General features: G+C 40.6%; 1 protein-coding gene across 2 annotated transcripts in view; it reads left to right on the top strand.

The window, feature by feature from the left end:
• The first annotated feature begins 209 nt into the window (after positions 1-209).
• The window catches only part of LOC137304090 (vinculin), a 95,365-nt gene continuing 75,680 nt past the window's right edge, over positions 210-19,894 (top strand). The window contains exon 1 of one of the 2 annotated variants that reach the window (XM_067972559.1): positions 210-562. In XM_067972559.1, coding sequence (XP_067828660.1) covers positions 395-562 — 168 coding nt within the window. In that variant the 5' untranslated portion in view covers positions 210-394. The remainder of the gene's footprint in view (positions 563-19,894) is intronic. The other variant, XM_067972560.1, reaches the window with a different exon arrangement.

Genomic DNA, 19,894 nt, shown 5'->3' on the forward strand with positions numbered 1-19,894 from the left:
GGGGAGGGGGGGAGGGAAACCGACAGGCAAAGCCGAACACTCTTCAACCGAACATGAAGTCGGAAACGACGAGCATACGGGGCGGGATTAACAGAAAAAGGCCTCGCTTTGATTGATAGCTAGAATAACCAATCACGGAGCGGGCAGTCTCGCTGCGGAGTTCCAATGATGACGCAATTGGATTTGTAAAGGGCGGGGCGTGCGGAAAGTCGGGAGGAGTTCCTTTGGAGTCTGTCGAGGGGAACAGAGAGAGGGAAGAGAATCTGGGAGTGTTCGTTTGTAGTGTGACGGAAAGTACAGGCTTTCTAAAACATTTCGTTTGACAAAGGCCTCATTTTTTTTCTTGTTTGTGATTTTAATTTTGGGAACACACGTTACTAGTTGAGTTGCAACAATGCCTGTGTTTCACACGAAGACGATAGAAAGTATACTGGAGCCCGTAGCTCAACAAATCTCTCATCTGGTGATTATGCATGAAGAGGGTGAAGTAGATGGAAAAGCAATACCTGACCTTACCGGTCCCGTCGTTGCCGTGCAGGCAGCTGTCAGTAATCTAGTCAGGGTAAGTACATGCAGTATTCTCTTAACACCCCTGAGGGTGTAGCAGGCACAGTACATATAGTACATAAAATGCCGCAAACAAAACGATCTTGTTTGCCCAAACAAAGGTGGAAGGAGAAACGTTGAACTCAGCGCCCAGTATAGTTGTTGCATGATTCATTCAGTACAGTCAGCATGACAATTGATGAAGTTGCAGAAGGAAATTCCCCCCCCCCCCCCAATAAGTTCGTATTGTTGTCAAATAAAGCGATAGAGGACTAATCATGTCCCACCGTTGGTATCCCTTATGCAGGTCTCTGAGCCACCAAACTCCATCATTGGGCGTGTAGTTTTGTATGACTTAAGATATGCTTTTAGTTTTAATGTGTGGTTGATTTGGTGTCTGCCACCTAGCTGAGATGGTTTGTGTGATAGCGCTAGTTTTTTTCCCCCCTGGTGACGCCTCATGAATGTTTAATAGTTTCATGTTTAATTGTGTAGAGCAAATCCTGTGAGAGTTGTGAAAGGCTTTGTTTCCTTCTGGCCAACAGTTGAGTATGCCCTGTGGGTACTAATTTCTGATAGTCTGTTGCTAATTAGTGGAAATTTAACAGTCATGAACTGATTTAGAAAAAGGAAAATGTAAACCTTAAGTGCAGTATGTTGTTTGCTTTAAAAGCACATAGAACTTGAGCTAATAGAAAGCTTCTACTTCTTCATGTGGCAGAAAGGGAAGGTTGGTTTGAGGTTAGTTTGGTAGGAGGGTTTCATCGACAGATACAGGAAGATGATGTTAGCACATTCGAGGACAACTATACATAAACATAAATGAAACCTTTGGGTGTCTTGTATGAATATACAGTTTGTGAATCGTTACTGTTGCCCCAATCACAGATGTAATCTATTTTGAGCAACATTTCTTCAGGGACTATTGTAATCTCCATTTAAACACATGAAAAAAAACATGAAATTTCAACTTCAATATAAAAGTGGCACCCCAGTTTTAAGTCAGGAAAACATGCAAACTTACTGTACACTTAATCTGAAGGACTTCTCCATACCACATTCTTAAAATGCAGCTGCATTTTTTTCATGTGTTGAAGTGGTGATTGAATATAGAAATGTTGCTCAAAATTCACACTGACAGTGAATGCTGTTGATCAAAGCTAAGCTTTTTCAAATGTTTGTGGTTAACTGACTAAAGGTGTCAACTGCATTTTTACTTTGCACACAGTCATGGGTAGGACAAGTCATGATTACATCTGTTGTTCAGATAATTGGTGTGAAAAATTAATGAAAAGATTGTCGGTTGGAAAATGTTGTGTTGCTTAATTAAATCTGTTGTAAAGTAGTAACAGTATTAGCTCAACATTGTTTGCGTTGGTAGAATTTATTCCTTGATTTTATTACAATGCTAATTGTGCTTTTTGTTGAATAATGTCTCACTTGTGTTTGCATATAACACTAAATAATTAGGAGTGAGCAATGAGATTCATTTTTCTCTAAATGTTCAGATGATGTGAAAACCATTAAAACAAAGCTTAAGGTGGCTTCTGAATATCTATCATTTGGGCCCTGAGATTAAGTTATGGCCTTACTATTCACTTACTACCCAACTTTTTAATCAGTAACTTGAGATTGAAAAGATGATCTTACTCAGGATTTCTAACAAAGCTGTTTCGTTGACCCTGATGGCTCAGGGATGATCAGTTTCTGAGCCACGCAGATTAGGAAGTTTCCAGTTTTAGTCCTTGAACTCAACTAAGTTAGCTGATCTCCACTAGGCCTACAGCAGGGGTTTGAGAATTGGTTGCAGTCCCCTTTGTTTAGGGCAAGAAGATTACTTTGGATTTCTATTTTTGCTCACAACACAGTGTGCTCCCTCTCCCCCTTGGAAGTGTGGCTGCTGGTTAGTTAGAACAGCATGGGGTTTGGTTGTGATTTTCTCCATGATGATTGGATAGCCTGCCATCACTCATTGTTAACACTGACCAGAGAATATTGGTTACTTGAGCAAGATACTGGAGGATGACTGCTCGTGGAATGGTAGTCCAAGGAGGGAGTCAACACCTTCAGGAGAGTGAGAAAGAGATGCTTGTTGATATCCAGTTGTGTAATAATGAGTGAAGTGCTGAAATTGCAACCTTCCACAGGCTGTGAGGATAGGAGAACTTAAGCTTTTCATAATTACAGGAAGATATGCAATTTAAGCTGATAACACTCCCACACTTGTTTTGTTCTCTTCAGTAAAAAGAATGAATTTGCATTTGTTCACAATGTCCCGCTGTCCCTAAGTAATAACTATCCAGTGACTTACTTGTGCAGTGTTGTCACTGTTGTAATGTAGGAAAATGCAGTAATGGCATTGACTGAAGATGGTGAAATGCTGTGTGTTGCCTGATTTTTTTTTAACAGGAGGGTGTAACATAGGGTGCAAGTGATTGTAAGAAAAATATCTCATTTGAGGGGTTAAATTGATGTGATACCAGCATTTTATTTCCAAATATAAAAACTCAGTTTAAAAAAAAAAGTGACAGTGGACCTGTCGTAAAAGCTGGTTCACTAATGTCCGTATGGGAAAGAAACCTGATGTCCTTACCCAGTCTGATCTGTGACTCCAGTCCCATACAAATGTGCTTGACTCTTTACACCCCTCTGAAATGGCCTCGCAAGCCACTTGGTTGTATCAAATTCAGAGCAACTAGGATGGGCAATAAATGGCACCCTTGCCAGCAATGGTCACATCTCAAGAATGAATTTTTTAAAAAAACATTAACAACCTTCACAAATCCAAAACTCAGTATCTGTTAAACTTCAATCGATAACAAACATCTATGTTAATGTTAAAAGCTCTCCCTCCTTCACTCAGGAGGCCATTTGAAGCTGGTCTCTCTGCCTATGGAGTTTTTCTAGAAACAGCTGTTGCTTCTGCATTGCTGTGGTCTAAATCTGACATCATCACCACCCTCTGAGCTGTATTTAGTAATGGTAATGATTTTTGAATAGTAACATGAATTTCCAGTACCTTCTAATGAGCCATGATGGTGATTTTGACAGGTTTGCACCCTGCAGTCCCAGCTGAAGATATAGGGTGGAGGAAGACTTTGGAAAAAATGAGTGGGTAAAATAAAGGAATTGGCTTTTTTTTAAAAAAAGAAATCTAATTTCAATCCTAGATTTCATTTCTAGAACTGCCATCAGTGAAAATTATCTGCAGCAATAAATTGCATGAAGGCTGCTGTATTGTTCTGAGCTGTTTATTTTCAACATGCTTGCTGACTTCTTTCAGCCTGCAAGTCTATGACATTCCCATCTTGCCTTGGATGATATTTAAAGTTTATCATCTTTTCAGTCAAGGATTCTTTCCAAGTATGTGTTAAGTTAATTTTTCTCTAATTTTGAATGTGTCTCCCTGATTTGGTTTATGGTGAAATCATCTTCTGGGTTCACTTTTTTTAACCATTTACCACTTGATTTTTCACACTTAGATCTGCTACTTAACTTTCTCTAGACTATCTTGCTTAGCTTTTTCATTGCCTTTGCATTTGGAATCATTCTTGCCCCACCCTGAACCCTCTTCAGTGCATTGCATGTTCCATTTGAAGCACTAATCAAAATAGTCCATAGTATCCTAGTGTGGTCCACTTTTACAATAAGTGTGGTCTGACTAGTGCATTAGGAAGTCTCAGCATAACCTCTCTAGACTTGTACTGCACTTTTCAGTTACGTATCTCAACAGTGTATTTGCTCTTGTAGGTAGCTGCTCCACATTGTCTTGACATTGAAAGTATTACTACACTCTCCCAGTTTCTTTTGAGTCTCTCCCAATACTGTTTCATACTGTCACTTTTTCTTGTCCAAAACGCATTGCTTTAAATTTGATAAATTTTATGCTATTTATCTCATGAGATGGTAAATGAAGATCACTACCTGATTGGATGGACATGAAAGATCCCATAGCACTATTCAAAGACGACCAGGGAAGTTTTTGGTTGCCTGGGAAATCCTCAGCCAACATCAGTAAAGCAGATTCTTCGCTGTGTGGAAATTGGCTGCTGTGTTTTCCTGCATTACAACAGTGATTACACTTTTTAGAAATACTTAATTGGCTGTGAAGCACTTTGGGACATCCCGAGGATGTGAAAGGCATTATACAAATGTAAGTTTGTTTTTCCCCTCCCCCTGCCCCCCCCCCCCTTCATTCGACTCCATCCTCAGTCCCTACTGCCCTCACTATTTTAGTACCTTCTGCAAATTACCAAGCTTACAATTGATTGCTGCGTGCAGCCCATTCATGTAAGAAATAAAGTGGTCAAGGACTGACTGTGGCAGTACTTCTCTCAAGTGTGATACTCGATACCTGGCTGGAGTACACTGTTTCCTTTCCTTTTTTAATCTACCCCAACCTTGGAATCTTCTATTTTGTTTGCTTTGAGTCTTTCATTTGAAACTTGTTGAGGCTTTCTGAAAGCTGAAATAAATTATGTCATTGGGAATTTCTCAATTTACTTTGTAGAGCCCTCAAAAAAAAAAAAGTGGGAGTTTGTCAAGCTTGATCCTTCTCGTCATGCTGGCTGTTTCGTATTAAGCTGTTGCTAGATAGATCCAGCCTGCTTTTTAGAATGGTTTACTGTTACTGATGTTAGGCTACTGGGCCTGTAATTGCATGGGTCAGATTTGTTCCTTTTTAAAAAAAAAAAAATCCATACTTGCAGGGCTGATTTCCTGATTTGGGTGCTCATAGGCATTGCTGGTTAGGAAATCACAGGTCTGCAGCAGCCCCTGATATTTCCATCCATTCATTTAAGTGGAAAATCAAGGTCTGCAGGCTCATGACTTTCTGACCAGCATTCCCTGTGAGTGCAGCTCTTTGCCAGGAGTGTCCAATTGGTGCATCAGCCTGAATATTTTTTGGCAAGACTATGTAAAGCATTTATTATTTGTGAACAAGTTTTTATATTAGTGCAATATGAAAGTTATCCAAATGTGATTTTTTTTTTTCTCTTAGATTCCCTGAAGAAATTATATTACTCACTCCTGATCATCTGACTGTTATGACTACCCTTATTGTTACTGTAGCTGTACTACTAAACAATTGTTAGCTGCAACATTGCATCATTCACTTTGGTGGGGGGGAAACTACAATAAAACTTGGCCTTGGCTGACTTGTGAATTTGTATGGGTTTGAGTTCGTCATTTGACCTTCAACATGGAAAAAAAGACCATATTACTGGGAATCTGATACTACTGGAAACTTTTACTATCAGGAATCAATTGTCTTGTAGCATTAATAAAATGATTTGGAGCCCCTGAGTATTTCTCATTATGGTGTCAGTAAATGGATTTGAAAAGAAGCAGAATACTTCTATAATCGGTCAGACTGTCTTGTTTGTCCCTGTTGCTGTAGACCGTTAATGCTTTTTTGATTAGAAGCCATCAGAGAAAAGGCAAGTCCAGTCTTGAGGTTTATCTTGCAATAGTATTCATTCGAATAGAATACTCTTGATCCATAAGAGTTTGTTGAAACCATTACGGAAAAGGGCATGCCTGATGATCACAGTTGCCATGGTTAAGTCTGTGATTTCAATTATATGCAACAGGATCTGTGATTCTATGTCATTACTGTGGCTGGGTTCTGATTTTTAATTCAATTATTGTTTTCTTTAATGTAACAATCAAATTTCTTCAATTAAGTAGATGTACAATGAAATAATTCTAAATCTATTTTATTGACTGTAAATAATGAGACTTTTCAACCAGGCCACAATTTCTTTTACCAGAACAACTGAGATTAAGTTTGGGAGCAGTTTAGAATTCAGCAAAAAAAAGGACCAAGATTAATTAAGAGGGGAAAAATAGAGTATGAGAGTAAACTTGCAAGGAACATAAAAGTGGACTGTGAAAGCTTCTCCAAGTATGTAAAAAGAAAAAGATGTGAAGACAAATGTAGGTCCCTTACAGCCAGAAACGGGAGAATTTATAACGGGGAACAAGGAAATGGCAGAGCAATTAAACAAATACTTTGGTTCTGTCTTCACGGAAGAGGACACAAATAACTTCCCAGAAATGTTAGGGAACCAAGGGACGAGTGAGAAGGAGGAATTCAAGGAAATTAGTATTTGTAAAAAAAAAGTGCTGGAGAAATTAATGGGATTGAAAGCCGATAAATCCCCAGGACCTGATAATCTGCATCCCAGAGTACTAAAAGAGGTAGCCATGGAAATAGTGGTTGCATTAGTTGTCATATTCTATAGATTATGGAACAGTTCCTGCAGATTGAAGGGTCGCAAATGTAGCCCCACTTTTTTTTTAAAAAGAGGGAGAGAGAAAACAGGGAACGACAGACCTAACATCAGTAGTAGGGAAAATGCTCGAGTCTATTATAAAGGATGTAATAACAGGACACTTAGAAAATATCAATGGGATTAGACAAAGTCAACATGGATTTATGAAAGGGAAATTATGTTTGACAAACCTACTGGAGTTTTTTGAGGATGTAACTGGTAGACTAGATAAGGAAGAACCAGTGGATGTGGTTTATTTGGATTTTCGGAAGGCCTTTGATAAAGACCCACATAAGAGATTATTGTGCAAAATTAAAGCACGTGGGATTGGTGGTAATATCCTGGCATGGATTGAAAATTGGTTAACAGACAGGAAACAGAGAGTAGGAATAAATGGGTCTTTTTCGGGGTGGCAGGCGGTGACTAGTGGGGTACCGTAGGGATCAGTGCTTGAGCCCCAGCTATATATCAATGATTTGGATGAGGGAACCAAATGTAATATTTCCAAGTTTGCTGATGACACAAAACTAGGTGGGATCGTGAGTTGAGGAGGATGCAAAGAGGCTTCAAGGCGATTTAGACAAGTTGAGTGAGTGGGCAAGTACATGGCAGATGCAGTATAACATGGATAAATGTGAAGTTATCTAATTCAGAAGGAAAAACAGAAAGGCAGAGTGTTATTTAAATGGTGATAGATTGGGAAATGTTGATGTACAAAGGGACCTGGGTGTCCTTGTACACCAGTCATGGAAAGCAAACATACAGGTGCAGCAAGCAGGTAGGAAGGCAAATGGTATGTTAGCCTTCATTGCAAGAGGATTTGAGTACAGGAGCAAAAATGTCTTACTGTGGTTGTACAGGGCCTTGGTGAGACCACACCTGGAGTATTGTGTGCAGTTTTGGTCTGCTTACCTAAGGAAGGATATATTTGCTGTAGAAGGAGTGCAGCGAAGGTTCACCAGACTGATAGCTGGGATGGCAGGACTGTCGTGTGAGAGGTTGGGTCGACTCGGCCTGTATTCACTAGAGTTCAGAAGAATGAGAAGGGATCTCATTGAAACATATAAAATTCTGACAGGGCTAGACAGACTGGATGCAGGGAGGATGTTTCCCCTGGCTGGGGGATCCAGAACGAAGGGTCACAGTCTCAGGATATGGGGTAGGACATTTAGGACTGAGATGATTAGAAATTTCTTCATTCAGAGGGTGGTGAACTTGTGGAATTCTCTACCACAGAAGGCTGTGGAGGCCAAGTCACTGAATGTATTTAAGAAGGAGCTAGATAGATTTCTAGACACCAAAGGCATCAAGGGGTATGGGGAGAGAGCGGGAATATGGTATTGAGATTGAGGATCAGCCATGATCATATTGAATGGTGGAGCAGGCTCGAAGGGTCGAATGGTCAACTCCTTGTTTCTATGTATCCAATCTGTATTGTGAAAATTGTTGCATTTTACTATGGTCACAAAATTGAAATGTTAAACATGCTATTTGTAACTCTGCAATGAAATTGGTAAGTTACTGATGGGTTTTTGGGGCTAATGTCATTGACGTTCTGTTTGTTATAACATAGGCAGAGATGGGTTTTGAAATCATTCTTATGGCTAATTGTGTGGCAACAAAATCACTTAAGTGTCATTCTAGAGGGTGATATGAACAGTTCACTTTCTCTGCTGGAAAAGCTATGGTACTAATGTAGCAACATGGAAAATTACGACAACCAGAATGTTTTGGCTGTATGCAGCAGTCCATGTTGGTGACATTGAGTTTACATAAGTCACTGCTTATGCTGCCTAGTAAAGATGTTAAGTGTAAGGCTATTGATATTTGCATGGAAAATGCATGAAAATCTCAAATCAGTTTAAAAATCCTGGATTCCCATGAAATAGAAACAGAATTGTTCAGTCACAGTGGAACAGTGGTCTGGGTTATGTGATAAGTTAGCATTCAAGATATTGCACATGCAGATAATGACATTTGGCACTTTATTCTAATTCCAAGTTTTGTGTACTTTTCCTAATCTGCTTTCAGTGCTGATTACTATACTGCCATAGTGAATTGCTGTATTACTTGTATTTAGGACTTTAACATTGCCTACAGCTTTCACAGTTAAACTGATGTAAACAAAAGGTTTAAGGTTAGAGTTTTGGAATTGCAAGTTGTTTTAAAACACTGTCAAGAATTTTCAACAAGCCGACCTCTCTGGAATTGAACTCCCATTATAGCAGGCAACAAAAGCCAGCTGGATTGAATCTGTGTTGAGATTGCAGGTTGAGGAATTTATACAATGTTTAAGCTTAGTGCCGTGGTACATATTTGCTTTTTAGTAAGCCTGACCATATTTAAATATTTTTAACAGATCAAAAAATAGGTTCAGAAGATGATCATATGTCAGCCCATTTGATTTTATCTGTCTGAATACCAACCCTTTTGTCTTCCCATTACAGCATCCTTAGAGGCCAATATCCTGGCCTCAACCTTTTCTAGCATGCTGATCCAGCTGCTGATCACTGTTCCAAATTTGTCCTTCATCAGCCTGAACTCGTGCCCTTTCATCTTGCTGCCCTGGCTTTCTGAAAGTAATGTTTTTTTTGCCTTGTGCTGTGTTACCAATAGTTGTCGGATGTTTCTCTGAGGCTCCCTCTGAGATGGCTTTTTTTCAAAAGGCTGACTAGCCCAAGCTTATCAAGTCATCACTGATCGTTCTTTCTTTCCATTGCTCTTCCCTCTGACACTGAGCGCAGCCGGCCTTGTTGCTCTCATCTGCACTGCCTCTTGGGTCTGGTCGTACCCTGTATACAGTACTCCAGGTATGGCCTGCAGGGCAATCTGCAGCTGCAGTATGACTTCTGGGGATTTCAACTCAACTGAGGCAGCCTCACACATAGCATGCTGCTAAACAATTGATATTCTAAAGCCATTTTATCTATTAATTTCTATGCATCTGTTTCTTAGGACTCTACTCTAGAGTCCTCTTGTACTGCTTTGTTTAAGTGTTAACTCTGGGTTTCTAAACCAGTTAGCAACAATTGTTTTTTTTAAAAAAAAGTGTTCTGAGTTAATTGTAGGAATGTTGCTTTTTCTCCTCCCTCCCTTTTTTAAACAATGCTCTCCAGGGTGCAAGGGGGATTTAAGCTTCCAATTTGTTTGATACTTCACCATTGGTGGGAGGCATGTGGCCTGAAAAGGAAAATTTTTTTTAAAAATCCGTTCACGGGATGTGGGCGTCGCTGGCGAGGCCAGCATTTATTGCCCATCCCTAATTGCCCTCGAGAAGGTGGTGGTGAGCCGCCTTCTTGAACCGCTGCAGTCCGTGTGGTGACTGTTCTCCCACAGTGCTGTTAGGAAGGGAGTTCCAGGATTTTGACCCAGCGACAATGAAGGAACGGTGATATATTTCCAAGTCGGGATGGTGTGTGACTTGGAGGGGAACGTGCAGGTGGTGTTGTTCCCATGTGCCTGCTGCTCTTGTCCTTCTAGGTGGTAGAGGTTGCGGGTTTGGGAGGTGCTGTCGAAGAAGCCTTGGCGAGTCGCTGCAATGCATCCTGTGGATGGTGCTCACTGCAGCCACAGTGCGCCGGTGGTGAAGGGAGTGAATGTTTAGGGTGGTGGATGGGGTGCCAATCAAGCGGGCTGCTTTATCTTGGATGGTGTCGAGCTTCTTGAGTGTTGTTGGAGCTGCACTCATCCAAGCAAGTGGAGAGTATTCCATCACACTCCTGACTTGTGCCTTGTAGATGGTGGAAAGGCTTTGGGGAGTCAGGAGGTGAGTCACTTGCCGCAGAATACCCAGCCTCCGACCTGCTCTCGTAGCCACAGTATTTATATGGCTGGTCCAGTTAGGTTTCTGGTCAATGGTGACCCCCAGGATGTTGATGGTGGGGGATTCGGCGATGGTAATGCCGTTGAATGTCAAGGGGAGGTGGTTAGACTCTCTTGTTGGAGATGGTCATTGCCTGGCACTTATCTGGCGCGAATGTTACTTGCCACTTATGAGCCCAAGCCTGGATGTTGTCCAGGTCTTGCTGCATGTGGGCTCGGACCGCTTCATTATTTGAGGGGTTGCGAATGGAACTGAACACTGTGCAGTCATCAGCGAACATCCCCATTTCTGACCTTATGATGGAGGGAAGTTCATTGATGAAGCAGCTGAAGATGGTTGGGCCTAGGACACTGCCCTGAGGAATTCCTGCAGCAATGTCCTGGGGCTGAGATGATTGGCCTCCAACAACCACTACCATCTTCCTTTGTGCTAGGTATGACTCCAGCCACTGGAGAGTTTTCCCCCTGATTCCCATTGACTTCAATTTTACTGGGGCTCCTTGGTGCCACACTCAGTCAAATGCTGCCTTGATGTCAAGGGCAGTCACTCTCACCTCACCTCTGGAATTCAGCTCTTTTCTCCATGTTTGGACCAAGGCTGTAATGAGGTCTGGAGCCGAGTGGTCCTGGCGGAACCCAAACTGAGCATTGGTGAGCAGGTTATTGGTGAGTAAGTGCCGCTTGATAGCACTTTCGATGACACCTTCCATCACTTTGCTGATGATTGAGAGTAGACTGATGGGGCGGTAATTGGCCGGATTGGATTTGTCCTGCTTTGGGTTGTTAGGTATTTTTTTTCTGGGTTACCCGTTTTCTTGTGGCCTTGCATTCATGCTATTATATGATTGGTTGAGAGGGTAAGTTATTATTGACTGCTTCATGGATGCACTTGATTCTAATTGAAGTTCAACCCTCAACTGCATGCTTGAGTAGTGTAGAAAGGAATTTTAAAGTTTGTCTTTCTCCAGAAGGCAATGTAACAGCTGGGATGGGATTCTCTTGGTTAAGAGTTTAGTGCTGCGACTTATTTAAGACTATTACTCGCAAGTACAGGTATTTCAGAGAGTTCTATCTTGTGTGTTCATAATTACCTTAGTTTATCTCTGGTAATTCAGCAAGATATTAATACTATATTAAATTTGGCATGTAGTTCATATAAATTGGAGTGGAACCCTGTTGCACTTATATTAATCGTTGTGACTTTGAATTGTTCTTCTCTCAAAATACAGAGGTTCTCTACCTTGTTTTGTGTGTTCAGTTTTGTTTATAATAGTGGAAATCTGTTTCTTTCTGCAAAAACATTAAATGTTTTTAACCAAGCTTACCTAGTATCAATATTTTTCAGAAATAGAGATAAAGAACCTAAAAGGCTTTGAAATTGACTTGTGATTTCATTTAAGACCAACATTCTATTCTATTGTCAATTTGTTTCAGAATTGTAACGAGCTCAGTTAATACTGAACTATTTCAGTTGAGGCTTTTTAATTGAGTTGGTGCATCAAAATACTTGTGATGCAAAGTTGTATAAAATCCTTCATTAGATTTTTAAATACATTATATGCAGCAACTTGTTTTGAGGTTTTGTTGGTTTCACTTTGAGAGAGATTTAAGTTTGCAAGATTGTGTAGCTTGATAACAATCAAAAATTAAATTTGATGCTACTTAAATAAGGAATTGCTTTGTTCATCTTAGATGATCATATGGGACACTGACTTGAGCACTAGTTGGCACCTGACTTATTTTGCCAAATGATTTTAATGTAGGGCAAGTTTGCTTAAGGTATACTGCATGTGTCGGGATATGCACCATACTTTTGTGCCTTGGGCATCACTTTGATCTGAAATAAAAACAAAATGCTGGAAAACGCTCAAGTCAGACAGCATCTGTGGAGAGAGAAAGAGTTAATGTTTCAGGTTAATGACCTTCCATCAGAACTGGAAGATGTTGGCGATAAACAGAAATACCTGCTGAGTGTTTTCCAGCATTTTCTGTTTTTATTTCAGATTTCCAATATTTGCATTATTTTACTTATGATCTGAAAGTTGCATACCAGTATGGCACATTGTCCTCAACCATATATTGTGGTGTGCACAGTGTTCACTTTTTTGTTTTCTCTCCCTCCTGCACAGCATGCTTAAGCCAATTATAGTGTTCCTTGCCAACTGAGATCAGCTAAGTAACCATAGATCAGGAATCAAACCTGAGACCTTGTGGCACTGGAAGGGGTTTGTGTTCTTGGAAAATGCATTAGGTTTAGAACATTAGTGAAAACTATTTGCAGGTGAAATCCAAAGCATGAAGCTGAAACTGCTTGATTGTATTTTACCAAGAGATTTTGGCATTTTTTTTTCTTTTTTTTTAAATGGATATTCAGAACACCTTTTTTAGCATGGAGTTTTACTTTTATCTATGTTCATTTTTGTGCTTATCAACATAAGGGATGGGAGTGGAACATTTTCTATTTTGGCCACCCAGCAACAGCATCATCAATAAGTTAGATGCAGAACAAAGCTTCCTCTATTCCAACACAACAATGTGGGCCAGGCTTCAATGTATCAGTGTGATACCACTTCACCTCCCTATGGTGGTGCCTAATTTTTGGCAATTGTGTGATATAGACTCATGGTGACGAGAACTGGATTGAGACCACCAAAATTCAGCTGAAGCTGGCCCAGGACCCAGTGCTCAATTTGACACGCAGACTAGAGTTTAATGTTCAAAACAAGTGAAGTTTATTCACCAATGGTAGTTGTGTCTCTAACTGCAGAGATGAACAAAATAACAGGGATTACCTTTCAGCATACAGATTCTCACTCTTTGCTCCTGCCTCTCCCCAACTGAACCATTTCCCTGCCTTTTATCCTTTCAGGCTGTGAGTTGTATTCTGATTGACCTTAATTGTCTCTAAAGATTTCTTAAAGCTGTAACCCTATAGTAGGTACAGAGCTCAAAAGCTTATGGCGTGCATATCATCCCTCTCACTCTGTTACAATAGATAGACATTTTGTAGCCAGGAGACAGGGGACAATGTTCGGGGTTGCATTTCAACTCTGGTCCTAGAGATGAAAGGCCACTCAGTCCCTTGGCATCACGCAACCCTGGCTTGGAAATGGTTTTAATTGCTCTGCATAGCAGAATTGACTGTAATGAATGGTAACATTATTCATTTGCAAGTCTGAATTTAATGCAATGCAAATTCTTTTATAGTGATCGTGAAAATAGCTTAATAATGGCATAAATTCAAACAAGGTGCATTCTGGGTGGTAGGAGCGAAAAGGACTCCCTGTTCAGTCATATAGAATTTGTTGAGCCCTTGCTGACAGTTGTTGCTGAACCTAGTAGGGTTTTTAATACATTTGTGTTGAAGTTTGGATATCTGCCGCAGTTGTATTTAGCAGACTTTCTGAGGGAGAGACAAGAGTGCTAATATGCAGTGCTGGAACAAAATTGTGTGGAGTGGGCATGGAAAGGGGTGATGGAGAATGGTCTGGCTGTCAATTGAGTTCAAGTGTTCAATATTTTGGCACATATATGGATGTGTGGAGCATGTGAGTACCTGAAAGTCTGAAGACCTGGTTTTGGAGTGCTTATATGTTGAGCTATACCAGTATTTGACTTTTGGCTAATGTTTTTTCTTAGAAAAAGTGTACTGTAGTGCCAGGTAAGGGGGAAATAGTTAAGAATACTTTGTACAAGATGGGGACATGAGCTAGTCATCATTGATGGATCATTCTTTTCCCTCCTGCTTTTCAAAAAATTATCAATATGTGGTCACACCAGCTGCTTTCTTCTAAGTTCATTTTCTCACTTTTCAGTATAAATTATGTTGCTGGAAAACTGAAAATAGATCTGTTTGATTTTATTGCCAAAATTAATCAAAAGACAAAAATACATAGCTAATAGTGAAGCAAACCCAAGATAACTTGAGTACTAGATGCAGATTTTTTTTCGTTATGATGTTTTCTGCTAAGTTCTCATCACAGTTAAACTGTACCTTTTGGAAACATGGACTTGCTGAAAATTGCCCGAGCTGCTTTATACTCAAAACAGGAAACGATCTACTTGTGTGTGGAAGTTCCAGGCCCATTTTCCTTTGTGATTATAGATGCCAGCTTGTGGCTAAAATGCTAGCATCACAACTTCAGGCAAGTGAATCTAATCCAGGCTGGCCATTCATCAAAAGTTGATCCTTCATTGATGCCATTTGATGGATTTCCACGATCATGTGAAAAACAAGAGTCTAGATCTGTTACCATAATCTGGGTTCAAATATAAGTGGGTATATGTTAAATCTCTGGCAATATGTTTATGACATTGTAACTGAGGATGTTTGTCTGCTGCACCTTAAATATTTTTTATATTCTCCACCATGTATTCTAATTTGTTAAACCCTTTACTGGCTTATCTGTATTATAAATGGTGTAGAAAATGTATTATAAATGGTATACAAAATGTAGCTTATCAGGGTGGTGTATTCTTTTCAGTGAGCTTTGATTAAAATTTGATAAGGACTGTTTATGCACACTAGAGTCATAAGTAAATGGTTTATGTTCTACAATTAATACTGCAAATGAATTGTGCAGCATTCTATTTTGGTAACTTGTTCAGTACACTGGTTTGCTGGTTTAGTTAAATCTGTACTTTGTTTCACTCCTGGCCTTTCTTAATATGGAACATAATACGTTAAAAAGATTGGAATATTTGAACACTTAATAGAAATTGAATGTTAAAATCTTGTAAATTTTTGATAAACTTGTACTCGGGCACCTGGATTTTTAAAAAAAAATGGCTTTCAGGATATGTGTAGTGCCCTAGTATGCAAACATCAAGTGTCACTACATGCTGGGTTTCGACCTGTCCAACTCATTGAGAAGGCTGGGACTGGTCACACTGGCCAAGAAGGTGCAGGACGTCCCGTTCCAGCTGAACTCTTATTTTTCTCCCCCCCCCCCCACCCCTCCCAGCACCACCCTGTCCCAGGTGGCGAAGTTCCTGAGGAGGAACCCCTTCAACCACAAGGCTGTCAGACAATGGTCGACGCAAAACCTTCTGAGTCCTGCAAGGAACTGAGGGTTGTCTCGATTGGTTCCTTCCCCGACCAGACTGTTGATGCCATTTGGCAGCACGTCTCGTTGCCAGAACTGACTAACAGGCACCAGGATGTAGCCTGGATGGTGGTGAGAGAGGTCATCCCACTGCGGTCCTTCCAACATGCACGGAACCTCAGTGCCACAGCGAGCTGCCCTCTGCTGTGGCGGGAGGAGACAGTCTCCCACCTCCTGATGGGCTGCCCCTTAGCGCAGAGGGTGTGGAGAGAGATGCATTGGTATCCATCCTGGTTTATCCCAAACAATTCGGTCACACAGGATGCTGTGCTCTATGGACTATGCCCTGGGACACACACACAGACAGATATCACCAGCGGTTGGAAGACCATCAACTCTGTGAAGGAGGCCCTTTGGTCCACCTGAAACATGCTGGTCTTCCAGTTGAAGGAGCTGTCCACAACTGAGCGATGCCACCTGGCACACTCCAAGGTGCAGGAGTACGTGCTGCGGGACGTACTGACGCGAGGTGCAACCTAAGCAAAGGCCATATGGGGAAAGGCCACTGTTTAGAGCCCTCACGCCATTGTATACCGAGGGGCTGGAATCAGGGAAAACCCCCCCTCAGGCAGAATGTAAAATGATAAATGAATGTAACGAAATGTACTGTATCGGTAACCGGTAACGACTGTAATGCAAGGAGGCGCCCTAGGGTGCCATGAACTGTATTTACAATGTATGGTGCATAACTATTGATCGTATCTGGACCGTTGATTTGTACTGGATGTATCATTGCAAATTGTATGACCTGTATTGTATTGTTTGAAGCGTGACTTGAATTGCATTGTATGTACTTTTACAAATCTTATTTCAAAATAAACTTTATTCATATTAAAAAAAAAAATCACCACTGGCAGGATAGTCCCACCTGGAGGTGGTGGTATAGTGATATAAAGTCAGGTGGGAGTGACTGCACAGAACAAGGAGCCCGAGCAAAATTGTGGTCATTGGAGAGCAGTAGGGAAGCCCCCCAGTGGCTGGAGTTATATCTGAAACAAAGGAAGATAATTTTGGTTGTCTTAGACCAGTCATCACAGCCCCAGGACAGCTGCAGGAGTTCCTCAGGGAAGTGTCCTTGGCCCAACCATTTTCAGTTGCTTCATCAATGACATTCCCTCCATCATTGGGCCAGGAGGGGCTGTTGGCTGGCAATTGGACAGTGTTGAGCTCCATTCACAACTCCTCTGATGATGAAGTGTGGGTACTAATGCCCATGGTTTGTGGTTTTTATTCTCTTCCACATGCCATGCTTGGGCACAAGAGAAGCTGATTCTGCTTGTTGCTGCTGTGCCCATTTGCTTGGTGATACAGCCAACACTACAGCTGGAAATTAATTCGATAGATTGCCTAGTAGGGTCAGTGTGGCAAACTTGTGAATCATGACACATTCACACCAAAAATGCATATGAATAGTTACTGACATTGGTGGGGACCAAGTGAAGATGGATGTATGCTAAGCAAATAAAAATGTGCATGACTTCTGTTTGCATGAAGTCCAGAAATACTGGTAACTGTTTGATGTGGAAAGTGATCTCCAGTCTTCATTAGATTCCAGGATAGACTAATGAAATGTAAGGAGTTTGGGTGATCAGCATCTTGGCATTTTCCAACTTCATAACTTGGTTAGAAGTGAAATGCTCAATTACCTGAACCATCTTTACACTTTGTCATTTTTAATCATTTTAAAAGAAAATATAAACTGGCAAATATCCCAACATGTGCATGTCCTTAACCTAACTAGTATCGTCAATTACAAGGTTGGTACCTGCTGTTTTCAATATAGATGCAGCCTTACTTTGAAGCTTCCAGTATAAGTCACACATTGGTCATACTTGAAAATGTATGTTCCAGTTTCATATGCCTTGTATGCATGATACAACCTAAGAACCCTACTGCTGTGCAATTTTCTGGAGGAGTTCAGTGTTGTCCATGTAACAGTCTGCAACTTTTTTCAGGAGACGTAGGGGAAGAAAATTGGTGTTTCCTGAAGTAGAGGATCAACAGGTGGTGTGGGCAGTAAATCCATGACAGAATAGTGATACTTGGGCTCTGGGTGGGTTGGGCTCAATGGGCTAAATGGCACTTTCTTGGCTTTTTTTGCATTCTTAAAGCAAGGCAAAAGCTGCTTGCTGACCAGGGAGGACATGCAATGAGCTGCAAGATATCACATGGTCACCCAGGCACAAAAGGAAAGCTGTAAATGTAGTTGAGCGGCGGAGGAACCCTGCCCAGTATCCTTGCTCATCTTGGACCTATGTATTTGATGGACTTTGTCAAGCCCATTATTGAACTCCTTGACAGGTGTTCGGGTGAGTCACTTTTTTAGTTCTTGACAGGAACCTTTGACTTTTGCTATTCTCAGTCAGACTTTGGTATTTTGTTTTTGTCCGAGAAGGTGAAATGTCTGATATAACTTTTAAATATGTGTGCTGCAGTATTAAGCAGAAGAACATTGCTTCTAAACAATTCTGTTTTGGAGTAGTGTAAGCATTTTCTACTAACATTTGTTAAATTATGTGAATGTGTTGCTTTAATTTGCTTGACAGACTATAGAGTTGTGCATTACAAATTTGCAAAATTTCAACTTTTGTAGAATAAATTAAAAATACAGAATATTACAGCCAACAAGAAATTATGATTGAAATCTATGTTGCCCTCTCTTGTGTTGTATTTTATTAGAGCAAGTTCTTGCTTGAAAGGTCAGATTCTTGTAGAATGTTCTAATGAACTGCAGGCACTCTACTTCAGCCTGAAGATTTGGGTTACAAAGGCATGAATACTAAATGCCACTGTTGGCTTAAATTGTGTTGATTGCTTCAGACTGACCATTTTTGAGGCAGTCCTTAATTTTCGTGTACTTTGGAAACTGAAGATAGCGATGTCAGAGTGCCTTACTCATGCACTGAGAAAAATATAGGCAGAAAGAGGAGGGGAATTGTCTGTTTGCTCTTCCAAGCCAAACTGAAACAAAATGATCCATGTAAATGTGTGCTTTGGACAGCAGCCTTTTAAGGAAATGTTTAGCTCTCCAAAGGGGGCTGCCTTAAAAGGAAAACTTCTGGAGCATGTGCACTGTAACCTTTTGGACTCATTATTCAGCCTTGTAAATTCATTTTTCAGGCAAATCCAGTGGGATTCCCCTCTACAGGGAAAACATATTGATGGATTAAAGTTGTAGTTTTTCTGCGTACTTGCCTGAAGTATTCTTTTTGTATAAGTATTCCTTTTGTAGGTAGAAAGAATATATATTTGGGGGCGGGGTGGTGATGGTGGTGCTAATTGAGCTGAAAAGATTGCATGCTATTAGTACCCATGCAAGTAATGCATCTAATTGGGGACAGAGCAAATCCCATCCTAATGTAGTGAAAATACATTTTTAACAAGGACAAGCTTATTTTTTTATATATGGGTTGGTGGTTTAAGGTGGACTGTCAGTTAATTGATCAGTTGGGATCTGTACCTCATTTTAAAAAAAAAATCTTCATCAGTCCAACTTTACTGGAGATGTCTTGCTGTTTACTCATTTCCCCCCCCCCCCCACCCCCCTCCATTTCAGTTGGTGAATGTTTTTGTTTATAGGCCTGATCTTGGGTTGCTCTTGGAAGTGGTGTGTGTGTATGTATGTTTTTCTGTCGTGCCTTCGAGGAACCCCTTACTCTTGCTTAGTACTTCCCAGGTGGCCTAGCTGAGATTCAGAACATGCCATGTGGAGAATCTGTGTCCCACACTCTGTGGTGGAGTTAATGCACCAGTGAATTATTTTCTTCCTATATGTTTTTTAATTCAAATTTAATTCCATAAAAGTGTATTGATAGAACAGAATCATGGTTTATTTTATTACCTGGGTAATTACCTTCCTGGTTTTGCTTTGTGCACTATGACAGACGAGGGTGATCTTTAGAATACTCATTGGTTCATTTGAGGAGTCCTCAGGCAGGCTGAATTTGTGGAACAATTTACACTGAAAACTCTTCGGTCAACTTAATGTATTGGTGGGGAAAGCATTCTCTCTCTCTCTCTCTCTCTCTCTCTCTCTCTCTCTCTCTCTCTCTCTCTCTCTCTATAATTCAGTGTAGTAAATAATTGTGGAGTCATCAGTAACAGCGCTACATTTTCGTGTCCACTTCTATTTAGAGATGTACT

Source organism: Heptranchias perlo, chromosome 36, assembly GCF_035084215.1.
Source record: "Heptranchias perlo isolate sHepPer1 chromosome 36, sHepPer1.hap1, whole genome shotgun sequence".
NCBI lineage: Eukaryota > Metazoa > Chordata > Chondrichthyes > Hexanchiformes > Hexanchidae > Heptranchias > Heptranchias perlo.